Source organism: Hemicordylus capensis, chromosome 6, assembly GCF_027244095.1.
Source record: "Hemicordylus capensis ecotype Gifberg chromosome 6, rHemCap1.1.pri, whole genome shotgun sequence".
Lineage (NCBI taxonomy): Eukaryota > Metazoa > Chordata > Lepidosauria > Squamata > Cordylidae > Hemicordylus > Hemicordylus capensis.
Window position 1 is genome coordinate 33,273,968 of NC_069662.1, and position 21,841 is coordinate 33,295,808.

Here is a 21,841-nt window from a genome sequence, read left to right on the forward strand (position 1 = left end):
ACGCTGCCACCCCGAGGGGCTTAAAGATAACAGAGTGCTAGCGGGAGAAATGCAGCAGGAGGGGTGAGTACACCCTCCCCTGCCCTTAAAGTACTACCCCCGCCGGTGCCGAAGTTATTCGTGCACATCCCTACATCTATATACCTCACAAAATGCAAGTCTCTGGGTGGTTTACAACAAAATAATAAAAACAGATAAAAAGATTAAAACATTACAACAATTGAAATTTAAAATTTTAAAACTATTAAAAACACAATTAAAACAATATCTAATTAAAAGCCTGAGTGAACAAATGCGTCTTGACTGCCTTTTTAAAAGCTGTCAGAGATGGGGAGGCTCTTATTTCACTAGGGAGTGCATTCCAAAGCCTCGGGGCAGCAACGGAGAAGGCCCATCCCTGAGTAGCCACCAGATGAGCCGGTGGCAACTGCAGACAAACCACTCCAGATATGTTGAATATCTGTTGAGATATACTGTTATGACATTTAAAATTAATAAAACTATGAATTCACTTGTTCTCCCCTTGACTTGGCCAACACCAAGGTAGAGATACAGTGAGACTAAACGTTTAGGTCCTCCAGACCTATCTTCCCTTTTAGCCCACAGGAAAAATGGTCAAACACAATCAGTTCTGTTAACAAAATACAATCAGTTGTATAGAAACAGGAGCCTTACATCACTGAATATGGAGTGTACACATGAACAACTGTGTGCATTCAGGACTTTCTCCAGACTGCTCCAGATGAACAAGTCAATTTGCCACTCAAACACATAATGAGGAATGAGCTTGCCCCACCTAGCACATGGTCCTTCTGCTGCTTAATTATGCAGGGGCAATTCGTTGTGGCACAAATAATTTTCTAGCCCATTCCAGGAAGCAAAATGTAACTGGAAGCCAGGAGATGAGACAGCTGCCACGAGAAAAGAGTTCCGAATGCTGCTACCTAAAAAATTGTGACTTTTTGCAAGGTTTGTTCGTTTGTGAAATTTGTATGCCGCCCCAAACTTCCATCTCTGGGTGGCTCACAACAACATAAAAAGTTAAAACACAAAAATCAAAAAACCCCTCACAACAATTTAAAACCACAATTAAATTACAAAGCTTGGGTGAAAAGTTAAGTCTTTAAGGATTTTTTAAAAGTTGTCAGAGATGGGGAGGCTCTCATCTTGTCAGGGAGTGCATTCTAGGATTTCAGGGCAGCAACAGAGAAGACCCATCCCCGCATAGCTGCCAAATGGACAGGTGGCAGATGCAGACTGACCTCTCCATATTATCTCAATGGACAATGGGGCTCACGGCGAAGGAGACGTTCTCTTAAATACCCAAGGCCTACATTGCATAAGGGCTTTATAGGTTATAACCAGCACCTTGTATTTTGCCCAGAAACTTATTGGTAGCCAGTGTAGCTCTTTTAGTATAGGAGTAATATGGTCTCTTCAAGATGACCCAGAAACCAATATGGCTGCATTCTGTATGAATTTTCCAGACTACATACAAGGGCAGCCTCACATAGAACGCATTGTAGTAGTCAAGTCTGGAGGTTACCAGCATATGTACCACTGTTCTGAGGTCATTCATCTCAAGAAATGGATGCAGCTGTTTAAGCAAGAAAAACATTGCGTCTGGGCTGAAGTAAGCCCCCCTGCCCCCATCTTCAAATTTAAATAGCACTGATGGAAAACAACTAAAATTCTGGCAAATTACTGGGATCAAACACTTCAAAGTCAGCCCTGGTTCTCCACTTCCCCCTACAATGGTCCACTTGCTTCACTTCCTCTGTCATATAAATGTGAAGCAGGGTTTACTGTGAAAAGCTGGATATATTGTGAGACTCACTTTGTTTGGTCCGCAGGAAGTGAAAGATAACAATGGGCTAACTCTGATAGACGGCAGGGCTAGTGAACTTGATACTTTCCCCCTACCTGTTACCCCCCACCAAAGCAGAACCCTTCCAGTTGCTTGCACTGTCTTCTGTAGAAAAGTAGAGTCCCTACCATTGCATGTTCTTCAGCCAGCAAAACAAAAATAACATATATTTTGAATACTAAGTCACACTGGGACGTAAGTCATTACATAGGCCATTATGGGGACATACGTCATTAGGAGAGTGAGAAAGTCCAAAGCAGCCCCTCCCATCAACTACCTTCATAGCAGCCCCCACTGGGCAGCCATGCCTCCTCCGTTGACATCAAGAGCACATGGGATGTGGCCAGCATTGGGCATGGAAGCATTGTCAGTTGGTGTCTCCTCCTAGCCAGTGAAATGAGTGCTTAGTTTCCTGCTTGGGTACTCATCTTGCCAGTTTGGAAGGGACCAATCAGTGGCACTTCCATTCTGTGCTCAATGCCAGCAATGCCCCATGTGCTGATATGGTTCTAACATCGATGGAAGGGACATGACCAGCCCTGGGTGCAGAAGTGCCACCAATCTCCTTCTCACAGTTGACAAGCATTTAGTTCGCCAGTTGGGTGTCAGGGTGCAGGGGTAAGGGGATGTCCTGGGGGGAGAGGAGACGCTGGGTGGTCCCTGGTCAGCCTCTGGACACTGGCAGCCTAGGGACATTTGTTCCTGATTACTCAAAGGTGCATGGATAAGGCGCATGGATCTCAAGTCATGTTTTTTTCTTACCCAGGCCTTTTCCTGAGGTGATGATTGCCAGGGTTTAAGTTCCCTTTCCCCTAAATATACCTGAGTTCACAAGATGGCCAGAAAATTACTCCTACATTTGTGCATGGCTCTCTTGTGCCACTAGAATATCTTCCGTAGGAAAGAACGGTGCAGACTAGTTGACCAAGTTTTTCACTCTTGTCTGAGCAAACCCATTTTCAAGGGGAAAATTGACAGATGTGAAGAAACCAGCAATGAAATTTATCCAAAATTTCTCCTTGTGAGTAATCTTGACATTCTCAGTGAATTCAGTTTCTCCTAGGAAGAACCCTGACATTCTCTTCTGAATTTCACTTTGGAGAAAATTGGTTCCAACCCTAGGATTACATTTCCACCTCTTCTGCATTTGCCTCTGTATCTTACCCAGCTCTTAATGAACATGTACAATGCATAATTAAGCTCTCATTGCTATAAGAACTATCCAGCTCCTCCACTGACGCACACTTAGCATATCAGAAAGTACCTGGGTGTGGGCACTTCATAGACAGGAACTGCTGTCCATATTGAAACTGAAGACTTTTGTTCTTTGAATTGACCAGCAAATGTTTGATCAACTGTAGCCATATCAAAAGCGCAGACAGCAGAACCGGGGATACTGCAATGCAACATTTCCAGGAACAATTACTCATTCTGAAGTTTAGCATACATTATTGTCTAAGAACTGCACAGAAGAAATTTGAAGGGAAAGGGAAATTTGAAGGGGAAGTCTCTATGCAGCTACACAGCCATAAGAAATGCACCAATGGGTGACTAGTTCTTTTCAGTACTGCTTGCTTCCAAAAGATGAAGAAATAGGGGCTGTTCACACAACCGAAAACTGGGTAGGACAAGTGTCCTACCCAGGTTTGGGAGCTCTGTGCGCTCCCAATTTTTGGTTGTGTGGTACAAACTAGTAGAGAAGAGGAGGGAGAAGTAATTATGTGGGAGAGCAGGGGAGCAATAGCAGGAGACAGGGCATGCCCTCATCTCTAACTGTGGGTTTCTCAGAGGCATCTGATGGGCCACTGTGTGAAACAAGATGCTGGACAAGATAAGGCTTGGGCCTGATCCAGCAGGACATCTTTCTAGCCCCAGCTGGGTAGGACTAATATGCCTGACCCAGATTTGGTCCAGAGCTTCTGAATGAGGTAGGCAGGAAAATCATCCTACCCAGCGGGGACTTGACAGATGTTCAAGCTCCGTAGCTCCTGCTATGTTTTTAATCTAACATAGTGTAGCAAAATGAGAATGCACCCAGTGTAGTATATTGAATTCTCCCATTTCCTAGGTAGGGTTTGCCTTGATTTATCATAAGAACATAAGAACAGCCCTGCTGGATCAGGCCCAAGACCCATCTAGTCCATCATTCTGTTTTGCATATTGGCCCAGCAAAGCAGCCCAACAGATGCCTCTGGGAAGCATTTGGATGAGGGGCAACATATGAACACTTTCTGCCATCAGATATTCCCCTTAGGGGGTAGAGCCATAGTTCAGTGGTCAAGCATCTCTTTGCATGCAGAAGGTCTCAGCTTCACTCCCTGGCATCTCCAGGTAGGGTTGGGTAAGAATCCTGCCTGAAAACATGAAGACAGTACTGAGCTAGATGGACCAAGGGTCTGACTCAGTATAAGGCAGCTTCCTAAGTTCCCAAATCCTTTCAGCCTAGCAGAAGCATTAAATAGAAAACAGAGAAACAGATTTAACAGAGAAAATAATAGATGCTTCCGCTAGGTGCAGGGAGATGTAAACATTCCCAATGGGATCAAGGAAAGAAAGTCTTGCATGCCAAAGGATAGAATCACAGGTGCCTATTTCCCTACACAACTGATTACCACAACAAGATTTAATGTGTATTCTGAAGTCATGCGGTTGAACAAATACAGGCAAAATTCCCACTGACCATGCTTTTAGTGCATATTTGTTCACCCATGTGATTTAGTACATAATTGCACTTTATACAAATGTAGCAATTTAAGAACAATTCATGTTAGACTTTTCTCTTGTTGATTGCATTACTGTTATGTCAGCAGCACACAAATTTTAATTGGTAAAATATGAGAGGAGAGGCTCCTGAAGAAGGTACCTGTTAGCAGGGGTGGAGAAGGTTGCTAAAACCACATCCATGCCATCAAGACTGACCACGTCTGTAACTGAGTGTAGCATGTCAAAGTGGAAGGGTGAGTCACCAGGAACTGAACATTCCAGTCGAGCCTTCAGGAAGGAAGTCCATTCGTTTTCAAGCACGGCCATAGTTCCACCCATGTCATTCTTGCAAACTCGGGCGACTCTGGATACAATCACCTACCATGAGAGAAGTGGGATTAGAAGGTGGGGGTGGGGGACAAAGTAAGAGAAACAATTCCCTACAAGAAGACTTGAATTGAGTTCTCTCTTTTTTCTTCAGAAAAGGCAGAAATGACAGTGCAAGGTGCATAACTTGATCCTTGATGTCTATCATCTGTAACAACCAACAATGAGAAGTGTTGGAGATACAACTCCTAAACAGCATTTAGCACCAGGAACCCTATTGACCACTAGGGGCATTAGAGATAGCCAGTAAGGGCATTCCCTCTCTATCAAAGCTTTCTCTACTCTGATTCCCCTTGGTTAAACTGATAGTCTCAGGTTTCATTCTGTTTCACCTGAGAGGCAGAATCCCTTCTTCGCCCTCCCCCCGCCCACTTCCTGTATGAAGCTAGCAACCAGGCATTTAGGTCTTATCTATCTCCATGATGGATTTCCTAAATAAACTACTTTATTTAGAACTTTAACTCCATGTCTCTAGACAATATCCATTAGCAGTGCTCCCTTACCTGTACACTTCTGCTGTAGCTGGGCAGATAAAGAAATCTCCCCTCCTGAGCTCTCTAACAAGAAGTTCAGCTTTTGCACTGTGTGCTATGAAATATCACCCTGTTGTGGTATTTCATACATTCATACCCATATTAGCTGAAGTGTGTGTTCAACCCTTACACCCTTATCCCATAAGACATGAAAGGAGATATTGGTGGCGGCAGAGACATCATTGGTGGCAGCAAGGACTCCTCCAAACCCCCCACATACAGTCCTGAAGACTAGTCCAGGGCAGCTGTGGCCTCCACGTATGCACAAAGGATTACATATAGGGAATCCCTCTATATTGATTCCCTCAAACCACGGACTGGATTAATGGATTCCATATAGGAAATCCCCCAAAGCAGACTGTGAACCAGTTTGGCCCAGTTCGTTGGCCCGGCCAGACCCAGAAAGGGACTAGGACGGGTCAGTTCGAATTCAGTATGAATTTGAAGTGAACTGGCCAAACTGGTTCCATGCACACCCCTACGCAAAAGAGATTTTTTAACCCCTACCTTTCCGACACTCAGGTGCTCCACTGATACTTCTCTAAAGAAGAAGTAGATATAGTCATGAAGTTCCACTGCATGGACAAAATAAGGTTCTGCAAATAAAACAAAATCTTCTAATAATGCACGCACAAAACAGAAAAATAACATATATGGGCAAAAATTTACCTATTCGCTTCCAAGTTTAATTTAAGGCCCTGGTTTTGACCTTCAAAGCCTTGTGGGGCTTGGCGCCTGTATCTACAGACCTGCCTCTCCCATCCAGTTACATCCTGTCCGGTTAGATCATCTCAGATGGCCCTTTTGTCAGTCCCTGATTCTGAGAGGTTCAGGGCGCTAGGATGCGTGAAAGGGCCTTTTTGGTTTCTGCCCCACTTCTTTGGAACTCTTTCCCCCTTCAGATTAATTTAGCCCCTTCCTTATTGATTTTCAAATCTCTATTGAAGACTTTTCTTTTTTTGCCAGGCTTTTGCCCTGTATTTTACCTATTTGATTTTTTCTTTTTTGTTAGTTATTTAATTCTTAATTTAGAATGTAATTTTTAATGTTGTCTTGTTTTGCATGTTTTGTACACCTCCCGGAGTCTTTGGAGTGGGTGGTATATTAAATGTTTCTAATAAATAAATAAAATTATAAAGCAAAATAAGCAAAGAATATGATCTCAGCACAACATACATTTGGGATAAATTTTAATTTCCATTTATGTGGGAAGAGCTATTTTTGTGCAACAGGAAAATCAGGCTAATCAGTCACACACAATGGAAACAATGTTAACTACAAAATATTGTTTGTTTGTTTATTTAATTTATATACTGCCTGACTCCAAAGACTCTAGGTGGTTCACAAAAACAAACACAACAAAAGCAAAATAAAACTAACTATTTAAAAAAAACCAATTGGAAAATTAAAACATTCAGAGATTACTAAAAGCCTGGCTTAAAAAATGTGTCATAAGGGCTCTTTTGTGGGCTGGTAAAGATGTTGAACCATGAATATCTATAGGGAGTGCATTCCATAGCTCAGGAGCAACAATAGAGAAGGCCCATTCCCCAGTCACTGCCAGACAAGCTGGTGGTATACGGAGACAGACCTCTCATGATGATCTTAATGTGCGGTGGAGATCATGCAGAAGAAGGCGCTCGCCCAGGTAACCCGGTCCTAAGCCATTTAGGGCTTTAAAGGTAATTACCAGCACTTTGTATTTTGTCTGGAAACCTATTGGCATCCAATGCAATTGCTTTAAAAGAGGCTTAATATGGTCTCTCTAAGACACCCCGGAAACCAGTCTAGCTGCTGCATTTTGAGCCAACTGAAGTTTCTGAACCACATACAAAGGCAGCCCCACATAGAGCTCATTGAGGTAGTCAAGCCTAGAGATTACCAGAGAGTGCACAACAGTTCTGAGATCATTATCTTCAAGGAATGGACGCAGCTGTCATATCAACCAAAGTTCATAGAAAGCGCTCTTGGCCATAGGCTCAACCTAAGAAACCAGAGAGAGGCCTGGGAGCAGAAGCACTCCCAAGCTATGGACCTGTTCCTTGCAGGGAGTGCAACCCCATCCAGAACAGAAAGATCTATCACATCTCTCAAAGTATGACTCCTTACCATGACTACTTCTGTATTGCTTGGATTCAGCTTCAATTTATTATCCCTCATCCAGTTCATTACTGTTTGTAGACAGGCATTTAAAGGGGCTATGCCATTTCCTGATGATGATGTCATGGAGAAATAGATTTGGGTGTCATTAGCATATTGATAACACCCTGCTCCAAATCTCCTGATGATCTCACCCAGACGTTTCATGTAGATGTTAAAAAGCATCGGAGATAGGAGGGAGCCCTGAGGGGCACCATACAATAGCTCTCATTTCAGAAAGCAACTATCTCCAAGCAACACCATCTGGAATTTACCAGAAAGATAGGAATGGAACCACTGCAAAGCAGTGCCACTTATTCCCAAATCCCCCAAGCGATCCAGAAGGATACCATGGTCGATAGTATCAAAAGTCGCAGAAAGGTCCAAAAGAACCAAGAGAGTCACACTCCCTCTGTCCATTCCTTGGTAGAGATCATCCATCAGTCCAATCAAGGCTGTCTCCACCCCTTAGCTTGCTCTAAACCAGTTTGAAATGGATATAGATTATCAATATCATACAAAACTGCCTGGAGTTGTGATGTTGGTGATGTTTTATTTATTTATTTATTTAGTCATTCATTCATTCATTCATTCATCCTTTTTATATACCACTCCAAACTCACGGCTCTGGGTGGCTTACAATAAAACAACAAAAATAAAACAAGAATCAAAACATTAAAATGTTAAACATTACAGCAATGTAAAACAATTCCTAATTGCTGTCTAATTGCTGTAGACAGATTCTACATATCTAATTAAAAGCTTGGATGAATAAATGTGTCTTGACAGTCCTTAAGAAAGGTGTCAGAGTTGGGGAGGCTCTTAGTTCTGCAGGAAGTGCATTCCAAAGCCTTTGTGAGGCAACAGAGTGCCTTTCTCAGATTAGCCAACAGATAAGCTGGTGGCAAATGCAGATGGACCTCCTTGGATGTTCAAAATGAAGGGTCAGAATACTAATTTCCTCTGCTAGTATTTGTTTTTATTGAATCAAGGAATCTTACCTACTCATAATTAGATTTATTTATTTATTTATTTATTATATTGTTGTTGTCTATATTGCTTTTCAACAGAAAAGGTTCTCAGAATGGTTTACGGGGGGGGGGATTTTCCTTGTCCCCAAAAGGCTTAAACTCTAAAAAGAAATACAAGGTAAATGCCAGCAACAGCCACCTGAGGAATGATGTGCTGGGGTTGAATAGGACCAGTTGCTCTCCCACTGCTAAATATAAGAGAATCACCATTTTGAAAGATGACTCTTTCCCATTGAGCAGGAGTATTCTTGAGCCAATATCACATGTTTGCACCTCTGCAGTCTCCATTCTTCAGACCAGGCTGGCAAGGCTCCTGTTAGCACATGCTTAGAACTTCCTTACTTTAATACCTTACTTGACTGTGCTGAGAGTTCTATTCTTTCTTTCTGATAGCTGCCTTTTAGTCCATTCTTAGTATCTCCATGGTGCTCAGTGAGTGGGGTGAGGGGGTATGATTTTCCAAACCCATCTTCAGATACTGCCCCACCACCTGCTCAGTGGTGACTCAAGACTTCTGTGCATCTGAGGCTGGGCCTCATATGTTGTCCCCCTTCCACACATCCTCCCCCCTCTATTTTTCTTTGTCAGGGGATGGGGGGCATCTTGCTACCGTGCTGTCACCCCAATAATCCGCTGCCTGAATTGACTGCCTCAACTCGCCTCATGGAAGGGTGGTCCCTGACCTGCCTAAGAACATAAATACAATCCTGCTGGATCAGCCCCAAAGCCTATCTAGTCCAGCATCCTGTTTCCCACAGTGGCCCACCAGATACCTCTGAGAAGCCCACAGGCAAGAGGTGAAGGCATGGCCTCTTTCTTGCTGTTGCTCCCCGCAACTGGTATTTAGAGACATCTTGCCTCTGAGGCTGAAGGTGGCAGATAGGTTATAGCCAACAGACTAGTAGCCATTGATAGACCTGATAGACATGATAGACCGTTGATAGACATGAATTTGTGTAACCCCCTTTTAAAGCAACTCCTGCTTCTATCAGATCCTATGCTGTTACTTAACAAAATCAAGTTCTCCTCCCACATGGAAGGGAGACTGGAGAGACTGGAGGATGCATGCCACTGAAACAGGCACCTGACCGCTCTAGGGGTGGGTCAGAGTGCAGCCAACATTGCTGGAGTTGGTAATATCTCATTCTCCAGGCTGCCAAAGCCAACCCAGGGCTGAGGACATGTGAAGCAAGAGGAGGCTGTGCAGTTCTTTAGGCCACACACTGCGTTCTACTTGCCCTCACACTACAGTTCCCAAGTAGCATTGCAAGAATACACATGTACAAAAAATTATAAGCTAATTTAGAACGCTTTGCAGGGAATTTTTTTTTAATTGCTCACAGAGGAAGTTCATCGCATTAATTTCTATGGAGAAATCTCTGGGAAGCGCTACATGCCCCACTGTTCTGTGCACAGCTTCCCACACACTGCCTATGATGTTAATGGAACTGCACCCTGCTCCTGACCCCTTAGGTACACCATCCCAGCTCTGCAAAGAAACTTCTCTGTGTGCAAGTGAATGAGCAGGGGAAACTGTTGCCTCCAGGTTGGGTCAGGCCTGCAATGCAATTTTTCAAGTTTTGATCCATATATGCACAGGCCTATTACTCACTTTCCAACCATCTTGAATCCTGTTTTACTGTTCGCAGGCGTGGTCTGTCTCCAAGGCTCCGGTAAATGACTGCATCTAGTCCCATGAAGTCTGACGCAGTGGCAGAATACAGATCTCCATCTTTGTGGTAGGAGTGGAAAGAGAGGAAAAGAAAAAGCATACTACTGCTTTCCTCTTCATTCAACAAAACTGGTGGAAATTATTCAAGCAAACTATTTGAACGTAGGAATGAAAAATGTATCAATCTCATAAAGATTACAGAATTTGGTATTTCTTATATTCTCATAGTTGGGAAGTCTCTCAAGTATGCAGTGTTGGAATAGTATTCACAATAGCTCTCAAAAGCCAAAAAGCACAGTTGATTTGCACATCACTTAGCTCACTATGATGCACGCTTTATCAATGAAGCTTGCAGCTGTTGGTAGTTAACCCCACGCCTTGAGGATATTTTATGATGGCACTGCTTAAAGGAATGTCTCAATGGGGAGGGGAAACCAAGGCTGCAAGCCAGATATATTGAGAGTGTAAATGGGAAATATAACACTTGTAGGCAAATCAGAACCTTTGGGGTTAATGTAAAACTCCAGCTTGTATACGATGCGCAGGTGCAAAAGTTGTTTACTCAAGGGTATGAAAAGGGGGGTGGCCTGCTAGTCTAGGCAGATGACTACACCCCAAAGCTTTTGCTAGCACTGAAATGTTTGAAACTTGATACAGGTGTCTGGCAAAATACCTAACCAAGAGACGAGCGAAATATAGGGAGTAAATCTCTCTTCTAACAGCAGGAGCCACAATTTTGGTTTCCGGGGTGGGGTCCATTTCCCTTCCATAGTGAAAGGCACGATTGATAGGTATTAGAACAAAGAGGAAGAAGAGGAAGGTTTTTTTAAAATCAACTGCAAATAACCAAGGGTTTTTGTTTTGTTTTGCTTAAAGTTCATTCATTCATTTGATTTCTATACCACCCTGCTTGAAGAGGGCTCAGGGCAGTTATTTAATTAAAAGCAATGTGACATCACAACAAATAATTATCTCCAGGATCATTCTCTGTACCACCTTCTGGGTGTCAGAATAACTTTACTATTGTAAGCCAAACTTTAAATGAGCCTGTAATTTTTTAATTACCTGAGAACAATGCAATATTGCCATCCTTATAATTATAAGGACACCTGCCATGTCCTTTGATTGGTTCTCCTTCAGGTTCCAGACTGTTCATCTGAAAATAACAAGATGGAAGCTCTTAAGAAACTTCACTGACTTCCTGTAACCTGACCACTGATGACAGTAACTTTTGAGTAGCCAACAAAATTCTTTCTTCTGTTTCTTTTTACTTTTCAATAGTTCTTGGTGTGTATTTAGACTATTGCAAAATCACCAACTCCCTAAGATGACCCAGAATATGGAGTTGCAGAATACTGAACACAAAGCGTTTATAATTTTTTTGTTCTCAAATGAGGTTACAATCCACTCCAGTTTCAAAGAAGTGTTAAAGACAGGGTGTAGACTTCCCTGGGACATGGACTATGTCCACATCCTCTTCTGTTACCTATCTTATTATTAACACATCTTATGGTTCTGGATACAAATTTAACAGAGCTGAAAGAGCAATTTCTTTAGCATTTATGACCTCATGGTTTCAAACTATGCCCATTCAGTTTTTAGAAAAGTAGTGCAAGAGGATGTTCGAGTAATGTTTCTGTATATACAGTATTGCTGAAATTGCTGATATCTTTCACTATTTATTATGTGCTCTGATCTATGACCTCTCAAGGAAGAAACTGCTTGGAGAATGTTTTAATTCATGTCAGGCGAGCTGATGATACGCTTTACTTTCTGGTGTTAATACATTCAATACATTGACAGAAGCCTCCGAGCCAAGATGGGTGAGCTGGAGTGCTTGGTTGCTAATGCAGAAAAAGACATAGTGAGCATAACAGAAACATGGTGGAACAGTGAGAACCGGTGGGACACTGTTATCCCTGGGTATAAACTCTATAGGAAGGACAGGGAGGGGCGCCTTGGAGGAGGGGTAGCACTGTATGTTAAAGAAGGGATAGAATCTAACAAGCTAGAAAACCTAGGTGGACTGGAGTCCTCCACAGAAACCCTGTGGGTGACTATACAAGGCCGGAAAGGAATCGTGCTACTGGGGACATGCTATCGCCCTCCGGATCAAAATGCCGACAGTGACTGGGAGTTGCAGGAGGAAATCAGGGAGGCATCAAGGAGAGGCAGGGCTGTAATTATGGGTGATTTCAACTACCCACACATAGACTGGGTAAATTCACATTCAAGTCAGGACAAAGAGGTCAAATTTCTAGATACGCTAAATGACTGTGCCTTAGAACAGTTGGTCACGGAACCGACCAGAGAGAAGGCGACCTTGGATCTAATTCTGAGTGACACCCAGGACCTGGTGCGTGATGTCAGTGTCATCGACCCTTTAGGGAACAGTGACCACAGTGCCATTAGATTCAGCATACATGCGGGGAGAGAATCACCAAGGATGTCAAACACAGACATTTTAAATGTCAAAAGAGGAAACTTCTCAAAAATGAGGAGTATGGTGAAAAGAAAGCTGAGGGGGGAAATCAGGAGAGTCACTTAGCTCCAGAGTGCATGGTGTTTACTCAAAACCACAATACTAAAAGCCCAGTTAGACTGTATACCCAAAAGGAGGAAAGGTACCACTAAGTCCAGGAGGATGCCAGCATGGCTAACGGGTACCGTCAAGGAAGCCATAAAAGGGAAGAAGACTTCCTTCCGAAATTGGAAGGCCTGTCCAAATGAAAAGAACAGAAAGGAACACAAACTCTGGCAAAAGAAATGCAAGGTGACAATAAGGGAGGCAAAAAGAGAGTTTGAGGAACATTTAGCCAAAAGTATCAAGGGGAATAACAAAAACTTCTTTAAGTACATCAGAAGCAGGAAACCTGCAAGGGAGGTGGTTGGGCCATTAGACAATGAGGGAGTGAAAGGGATTATTAAGGAGGATATGGAGGTTGCAGAGAAACTGAATGAGTTCTTTGCATCTGTCTTCACGGCAGAGGATACTGAGCATATACCTGTTCCTGAACCAGGCTTTTTAGGGATGGAGGCTAGAGAGCTGAGTCTGATAGAAGTGACAAGGGATGATGTTCTAAACTGTCTGGAAAAACTGAAAGCTAACAAATCACCAGGGCCGGATGGCATCCATCCAAGAGTCCTCAAAGAACTCAAATGTGAAATTGCCGACCTCCTTGCTAAAATATTTAACTTATCCCTGAAATCGGGCTCTGTACCAGAGGACTGGAGAGTAGCAAATGTAACACCGATTTTCAAAAAGGGATACAGGGGCGATCCGGGAAATTACAGGGCGGTTAGCCTAACGTCCGTTCCAGGCAAATTGATGGAAAGCATCCTCAAGGATAAAATTGTAAAGCACCTAGAAGAACAGGCCCTGCTGGAAGTGAGCCAGCATGGCTTCCGCAAAGGTAAATCTTGCCTCACCAACCTTTTGGACTTCTTTGAGAGTGTCAACAAGTATGTGGATAAAGGTGATCCAGTTGACATAGTCTACCTGGACTTCCAAAAAGCTTTTGACAAAGTTCCTCATCAAAGACTCCTGAGGAAACTTAGCTGTCATGGAATAAAGGGACAAGTACATGTGTGGATTGCTAACTGGTTGAAAGACAGAAAACAGAGGGTAGGTATCAATGGAGAGTTTTCACAATGGAGGGAAGTAAGAAGTGGGGTCCCCCAGGGATCTGTACTGGGACCGGTGCTTTTTAATTTATTCATAAATGATCTAGAAGCAGGGGTAAGCAGCGATGTGGCCGAATTTGCAGATGATACCAAACTCTTCCGGGTAGTGAAATCCAAAACGGATTGTGAGCAGCTCCAAAAGGATCTCTCCAAACTGGGGAAGTGGGTGACAAAATGGCAAATGCAGTTCAATGTTAGCAAGTGTAAAGTGATGCACATTGGGACGAAAAACCCCAACTTCAAGTATATGCTGATGGGATCTGAGCTGTTGGTGACGGACCAGGAAAGGGATCTTGGGGTTGTGGTTGAGAGCTCGTTGAAAGAGTCTATTCAATGTGTGGCAGCTGTGAAAAAGGCAAATTCCATGCTAGGGATCATTAGGAAGGGGATTGAAAATAAAACGGCTAACATTATAATGCCCTTATTCAAAACTATGGTGCGACCACACTTGGAGTACTGCGTACAATTCTGGTCACCACATCTTAAAAAGGACATTGTTGAACTGGAGAAGGTACAGAAGAGGGCAACCAAGATGATCAGGGGCCTATAGCATCTTTCTTACGAGGCAAGACTACAGCACCTGGGGCTTTTTAGTTTAGAAAAAAGACGACTGCGGGGAGACATGATAGAGGTCTATAAAATCATGCATGGCGTGGAGAAAGTGGAGAGAGAGAGATTCTTTTCCCTCTCACACAACACTAGAACCAGGGGTCACTCCATGAAATTGATTGCCAGGAGGTCTAGGACCAACAAACGGAAGTACTTTTTCACACAATGCGTGATCCACTTGTGGAACTCTCTGCCACAGGATGTGGTGATGGCCAACAACCTGGATGGCTTTAAGAGGGATTTGGATGACTTCATGGAGGAGAGGTCTATCAATGGCTACTAGTCAGAGGGCTGTGGGCCACCTCCAGCCTCAAGGGTGTGCCTCTGAGTACCAGTTGCAGGGGAGCAATGGCAGGAGAGAGGGCACGCCCTCAACTCCTGCCTGTGGCTTCCAGCAGCATCTGGTGGGCCACTGTGCAAAACAGGATCCTGGACTAGGTGGGCCTTGAGCCTGATCCAGCAGGGCTGTTCTTATGTTCTTATGACAATGACCAGATTTCCTGGCCAAGCCTGGAAACTTGGGGTGGGGGGGTGGGGATCACATGGTTTCAGGGATCAGTTGTCGATTTAATAATCTATATTCAGGGTTTGCCATCTGTTATGTACTTGGTTCACGTTGTTTTAAAGCTTGATTGTTGTAAGTTGTCAAAACATTTTGGCTAATTTCAAAACTGCTTCCCAAAGACAAAGAAACGTTATGCTGATTTAACTAAGGCTTTATTCAGAAGCAACTCCATTTTTTCTCCTCCTCCTTTTCCTTTCTCTACAGGATCCCCACTGGGACAAACACCCAAACAACAAAACATAAAAGATAACTAGATCAAAGACAACAGCTAACCAATACACTGAGCCGAGCTTTGGGGATCTCAGTCCATCATGATAACTTGTAGCAAGCTTTTTCATTGTGCATATCCTTTCTTACTAATTCAATACATACCTTAAAATATCTGCAATATGGATTTGCGGCATATGTCCCACATATAAGTAAAGTTTCGTCATTTTTTCTTAGGAGAACCTTAATAAAATTATGGCACTCATTCTGCGGAGTGACGGGGAAGACAGGAAGAAAAAGGTGATTTCAGCAAGTACATTTCAAATGTTCTTGTTTATATTTTTGCAAGGCGATGTCATTGCTAAGAGTATGAAACTGGCTACTGCGAACAAGGTACTCTGGGATTTCCTTCAGCACTTTTTAAAAAACCAAACTGTGATTTATTTCCATCAGTGCTATGATACACATAGGCTTTTTCCAGATTACAAGAATTGCACTGCTTCACGTGTTGCAAAGTGCAGTGGTATTGGGTAGTGGCTGGAAACCACAAGCACAGCATTTTTCAATGTGTTTCTTAATGTATTGTGAAGTGGTTGTGACTGTTCTTATTGTCCACCACTGCAGCGGGTTTTCCAGGCAGGGACTGTCCATATTCCTCTGGAATCGCATTCACTGCCCCCTCCTTCTCCTCCATTCCGGGCCAATGGGATCTCAGAGTGGGGATGATGTGAGGATTTTTTTAAAAAAAAATTCTCTGAGCACTTTTGCACAAAACCACCACTAGGGGGAGCAGCATAGTGCAAACTGCAATCCCTTGATTGCCTCTATATTAAGGAAACAGAAAGGGATTGTGCATTTGCACAAGTACCCGAGCAAAAAATAAAAAAAAAACAATCATATATGGAGAGGGGCTTTAGATATTAACAAATCCTTGAAATGCGGAATGAGACCTCCACACCACATGGCACTGAGAACAGTTTGCAGGCTTGCTGGTGAATGATTCACATGGGGGCCTCATCTTGTTCTTCTTTTGCCCCAGTGCAAAAGCCTTAGTGCACACACGCATACCCTGCTGCCAAGCCCATCTAAGAGACCTCTTAGAAGAGAGGCTGCTTTTCTAGCCTCTTCTCTAAATATGTGGATTGAGGGAGGCAGGCAGGCAGGAGGTGGGGCTCTTTCCAGAGGCTGAACCCCCCCCCCCCCAATTCCATGGGTCCCCGTCTCTACAGGCTTGTCCCTCTCCCTCCCTCCCTCCTTCCTTCCGTCCCTGTCCGCCCGCCTACTCACTCCACTGTCTACACTACACTACGTTGCAATGCACAAACTATGGAAAAAGCCTCCTAAAAATGGGAAAATACAGCTACTTTCCTGCAACACGTTTACCACACTATAGGGCTGAAGCGCATCAATAAGATTCAAAACAATGCATTGGAAATACGGACGGCACCCTGCTGACAGTGCAGTGACCATGATGTCGAAACACGGGCAATTGGGAGGGGCACTTAGCAGGCACGTTGCGAACCTGTTGCATGGAGTAATCTGGAAAACACCATAGAAACTAGCTGCTATGAACTGTGCTTCTGCAAGCATACTTGCACTTGCATTATAATTGGGCAACCTATGGCATGCCTCTCTCTTTTTGAAGGGAACCTTTGCAGCTGAGCACTACAGCGCAACACAGTTTCGCAAATCCCCAAATTTTTTTTAAGCCCAATGATGGGGTGTGTGTGTGTGCGCGCGCGCGCATGCTAGAACAACTTTGCTCATAATGCAAGTGCTTCTTTAGTCATGATGTCAGCCCAGATCACAAATAATGTTCTCAGATAACAGTCAAGAAACTAGAGCTAAGTGGAAATGCCCCCCACTACTCCATTCACACGGGTACATAGCTAGGGAGAATAGGCTTGTGTTTGCTGCTCTCCTCAGCAAACCCTTGTGCATTCAAGCCACACCTCTTTGTGTGATGTCACATGCAGGGGGCATGGCCAGCTTCTGGAAGTTAGGGATGTGCACAAAACCGGGTTGCCTGGTTCAGTTCATATTCGAACTGGGTTCGAACCAGGAGGTGGTGGTTCGGTTTTGGTTTTGTTTGAACCACCCCCTGATTTGAATTTGAATTCAAACCGGTTAGAACCGGTTTGAACTGGTTTGAACCAGTTCAGACACCCAAAAATTGGTAGGATGGTAGCTGGCACCCAGGGGTACCTGTCAACCAAACCCCAAAGCAATCAGACACTCGTACGATTTTTTATGAATTTTTGAAAATTATTATTATTTTTTTCTCATAGGGTATAATGGGACTCGAACCAGACCATTATACCTTATTGTGGAGCACCCATGGGTGCCAACAACCATGCAAACCCTGAAGCAATTGGACAGTCCTACGATATTTAATGAATATTTGAAATATTTTTAATTATTTTTCTCATAGAGTATAATGGGACCCGAACCAGTCCATATCCCCTATTGTGGAGCACCTAGGGGCACAAAAGCAGGGTGGGTGGTAGACAGACAGGGGTGCCTACCACCCACAAAACCCCAAGGCAATTGGACACTCCTCTGATAATTGGTGAATTGTTAAAGTGTTTTTGAATTCCTCATAGAGAATAATTAGGATTGCAGCAAATGTATAGCTTCACGTTGGGGGGAAAGGGGTATCGTAGAGTGGAGTGTGGTGGGTGGTAGTTCCTAGGGTGGGCAAGGAAGCTATCAGAATTATTTGAAAGGAATTGGGCAAAGGGATGATTTTTAAGTGATTTTTGAAGTTTATGAGTCTAAGGTTTTTCTCCATAAAGAAGCATGGAGGTGTCAGCAAATGTATAGCTTCACGTCGGGGGCAAAGGGGTGGCCTAGAGCAGTGTGGGGTTGGTGGTAGTGCCAGGTAGGAGCAAGGAAGCTACCTGAAATTTTTCAAAGGATTTGGGCAGAGGGCTGATTTTTGGTGAATTGTTGAAGTTTACGCGTCTTTAAGGTTTTCCCCCATTAGGTATAATGGAGGGTGTATTGCTTCACGTCAGGGGGAAAGGGGTGGCCTAGAGCAGTGCCAGGTAGAGGCAAGGAAGCTACCTGAATTTTTTCAAAGGATTTGGGCAGAGGGCTGATATTTGAATATTTCAAATATTCATTAAATATCGTAGGACTGTCCGATTGCTTCAGGATTTGGATCGTTGTTGGCACCCATGGGTGCTCCACAATAAGGTATAATGGCCTGTTTCGAGTCCCATTATACCCTATGAGAAGAAAATAAAAACAATTTTCAAAAATTCATAAAAAATCGTATGAGTGTCTGATTGCTTTGGGGTTTGGGTGACAGGTACCCCAGGGTGCCAGCTACCATCCTTCCAATTTTTGGATTTCTGAACTGGATTGAACTGGTTTAAACCGGTTCATATCAAACCACCCCCTGGTTTGGTTCAAATTCGAACCTGATGGCTGGTTCGGTTTGAATTCGAACCTTCGAACCACCCTGGTTCAAATTTGAACTGGTTCGCACATCCTTACTGGAAGTGCCTGTATGGCCTTCTGGAGCTCATTTCCCAGCCAGCTTCATTGTTGCCTGAGTGTTTTCTTTGTTTCCTTCCTCATTCGGGGGAGAATGAAGAAAACACCCAGCTGGCAACTAAGCCAGCTAGGAATTAGGCTGGCCAGAACCCAGGGGGCAGGGTGAGCCAGGCAGCTCCCAGGAGCTGAGGGGGCTTATGTTCTTTGAACTCATCCACCTAATTATAGCTCTGCCCCAGCATTCATAAATAGGGATTATGTGATTATTGAGGGGGAATGGTAAAACCCTCCCCCTCCATTTTTAAAAAAGATCCACACCTCTTTAGCAACAGCAAGAGCAGGCACCTCCTACATTTTCGCTCAAAGTGTTCCTTGGTCAATGATATGTCATGACCACCTTCCTCCTGCCATCTGCAAATAAGGGCGCCAACCAAATTTTCTTCCTGAAATTGACCCCAGTTTCTCCCTCCACCACCCCTGCTTTGGATCCATTGAGATTTTTGACTCACCCACAATCAAGCCAGTATTGCAGTGCTGGAGATATGAAAATGCCCTACCTCTGGCTTCCCCCTTATGAGGCAATTGTCTACACCATCTCTTCCGACTTTCCATGACAAGCTCTTAAAGGATCAAGCAGGAAATCAGTTAGAGATCAAGAGGTCATTGTACTTGATTTTCAAATGTAAAAACATGAGCTGCTGAATATAAACCTATTGAAAACTTTCTGCCCTATTTGGCATGGTTAATTGAGCATGATAATGGAAGCACTCTGTTATTTATTAAACTGTTATCTATTAAACATATCTTCATTTCTAAAGCTGGAACCAAGCATGCTTGGTAAGAGGTATCAATTAAACTCACATCTGTGAAGTTTTTCTTTTATCTTCTAATTTCTTAACTCTTTGGTGAAGGAGTGTTCATAATGAATTGGGAAGTGAAATCCCAATTAAGTACATAAAATATACTCCTCCAGCTTTACTCAGTGTGATTAACATACACTATCCTCCTTGATCATGGTAAATTTACGGGTGAGATTGGAAAGATATGTGGAAGAAAAGGCATTATAAAACAAATAATCATGATGAAGTCCCATTGAAATGAAAGGGACTTCGGTTAATCTTGACTAACTGAATTCCTATTAATGTCAATGGAACTACTACTTTTGTTTGTATATAACCCAGTCATTTTTCATCAGATATCTCCTATTTTTCTACTGTCATTGGCTTGAGGATGATAAAATACGACTTACATCACTAAAATAAATATCTTTTGTATATTCTATGTCCAAACCAACAGAATAAGCATAGTCTCTGTGAATGAAGGAGGAAATGGATGACATGATTAATGGTGAAAGTTCATATTTTGTAGGAAGAGGTTCTTGGAGAAGGCACTGCCAGTTTGTGCAGAAAATCCTGAGCTACATAGATAAAGGGTCTGACTCGGTAGAAGGCAGTTTCCTATGTTCCTATGATCTTTGTGGTCAGGGAAAACATTGTTCATTGTGTGGGGACAAATATAATAGCCAGTAAAATTAGGAGGTGGGCCTTCTACTTTCTTTGCTTTACAAAAGAAAGTGGAACAAATTTAAATTTACTAGAGGAAGTCTTCTTGAAATATAGTAGTCTGAGTAGTATTATTCAGTTACTTTGGGCCGGTTCATATGAGACACAGCCAAGCTTGTGCTATCCGGACAGGGACATGCCAAAAGCATGCCTGGCCTGACATTACTGGAGGATGTCCCAATGTGCTGTCACTGCCTGTCTGTATAGACCAGGCCTACTCAACTTAGGCCCCTCTAGCTGTTTTTGAACTACAACTCCCATAATTCCCAGCCACAGTGGTCAATAGCCAGGGATTGTGGGAACTGTAGGCCAACACCTACAGGAGGGCTGAAGTTGAGCAGCCCTGGTGTAGACAATACTGAGCTAGGAGGACCCATGGTCTGACTCGGGAGAAAGCAGACTCCTATATTCCTATGGTCCTATGCTTCAGAGATAGACTGGACCTCCACAGTTGGGCAGCACAGTTCTAGGGATGTGCACGGAACCAGTTCCGTACACTCTCAGGAGGGCAGGGGGTTCCTTTAAGGGGCAGGGGATGCACTGTCTACCTGCCAGCCCCTGCCCCGACACTTCCCCCCGCCCGACGCTAAAAAACAGTCACACAGGACTTCAACATCCCTCCCTGCACCCCGGTCAGTGTCGCCAAGGAAGTGGCCAATGCGTGTACGTGTGTGTGTGTGTGTGTGTGTGTGTGTGTGTGTGTGTACACACACGTGCGCTGGCCACTTCCATGGTGACACTGACTGGGGCACAGGAAGGGATGCTGAAGTCTCGTGTGACTGCTTTTTACAAGAGCACCAGCAGGAAGACAGCATTGGGCCAGGGGCTAGCAGCTAGGCAGTGACACCCCTGCCCCTTAAAGAAAACCTTCCCCACCCTTCAAACCGGTTCGAACTCCAGCCCACGGATCCAGTTTGGCGCTCTTAGAATAGAGCGCCAAACAGTTTCGTGCACATCTCTACACAGTTCAGATACTATACAAAAGGGGAGGGGGAAGAGTCTTTTTCTTGGACTTTCTCCTTTGTTATTATTAGCCCAGGGGACAGGGGTGTAGCAAGGTAGCAAGCCACCAAGGCCACTGATCGCTGTACTGCATGCTGGCCCCATCTCTTCTCCTGAATCATCACACGGATACAGGGGGCATGGCCAGCACTGGGAAGAACGCTGAGAACATGTGCTGCTGATATGACACTGTCCCTCTTTCCATTTGAGAAGCAGCTGTACATCTTGCCGCTTGGGATGGTAACAGAAAGGGGGAAATGGCTACAACATTACGTGTATACACAAGCCCTGAGTTAGATGGGCTTCCAGGTAGATGATATGAAACTGATGCAGGCAGTGAGTTTTTTGTGAATCACTAGAAATAGTGTCAATTCACACC

At 43.8% G+C, this 21,841-nt stretch overlaps 1 protein-coding gene across 1 annotated transcript in view; it reads right to left on the bottom strand.

Annotated features, from left to right (window-relative positions):
- Nucleotides 1-21,841, bottom strand: part of LOC128330560 (semaphorin-6A-like) — a 30,590-nt gene that overhangs the window by 6,073 nt on the left and 2,676 nt on the right. Inside the window, exons 3-10 of the mRNA XM_053263624.1 lie at nt 20,148-20,208; nt 19,456-19,518; nt 15,563-15,664; nt 11,398-11,488; nt 10,273-10,392; nt 5,998-6,086; nt 4,731-4,948; nt 3,132-3,263 (exon numbers count right to left, since the gene is read on the bottom strand). Coding sequence (XP_053119599.1) covers nt 3,132-3,263; nt 4,731-4,948; nt 5,998-6,086; nt 10,273-10,392; nt 11,398-11,488; nt 15,563-15,664; nt 19,456-19,518; nt 20,148-20,208 — 876 coding nt within the window. The remainder of the gene's footprint in view (nt 1-3,131; nt 3,264-4,730; nt 4,949-5,997; nt 6,087-10,272; nt 10,393-11,397; nt 11,489-15,562; nt 15,665-19,455; nt 19,519-20,147; nt 20,209-21,841) is intronic.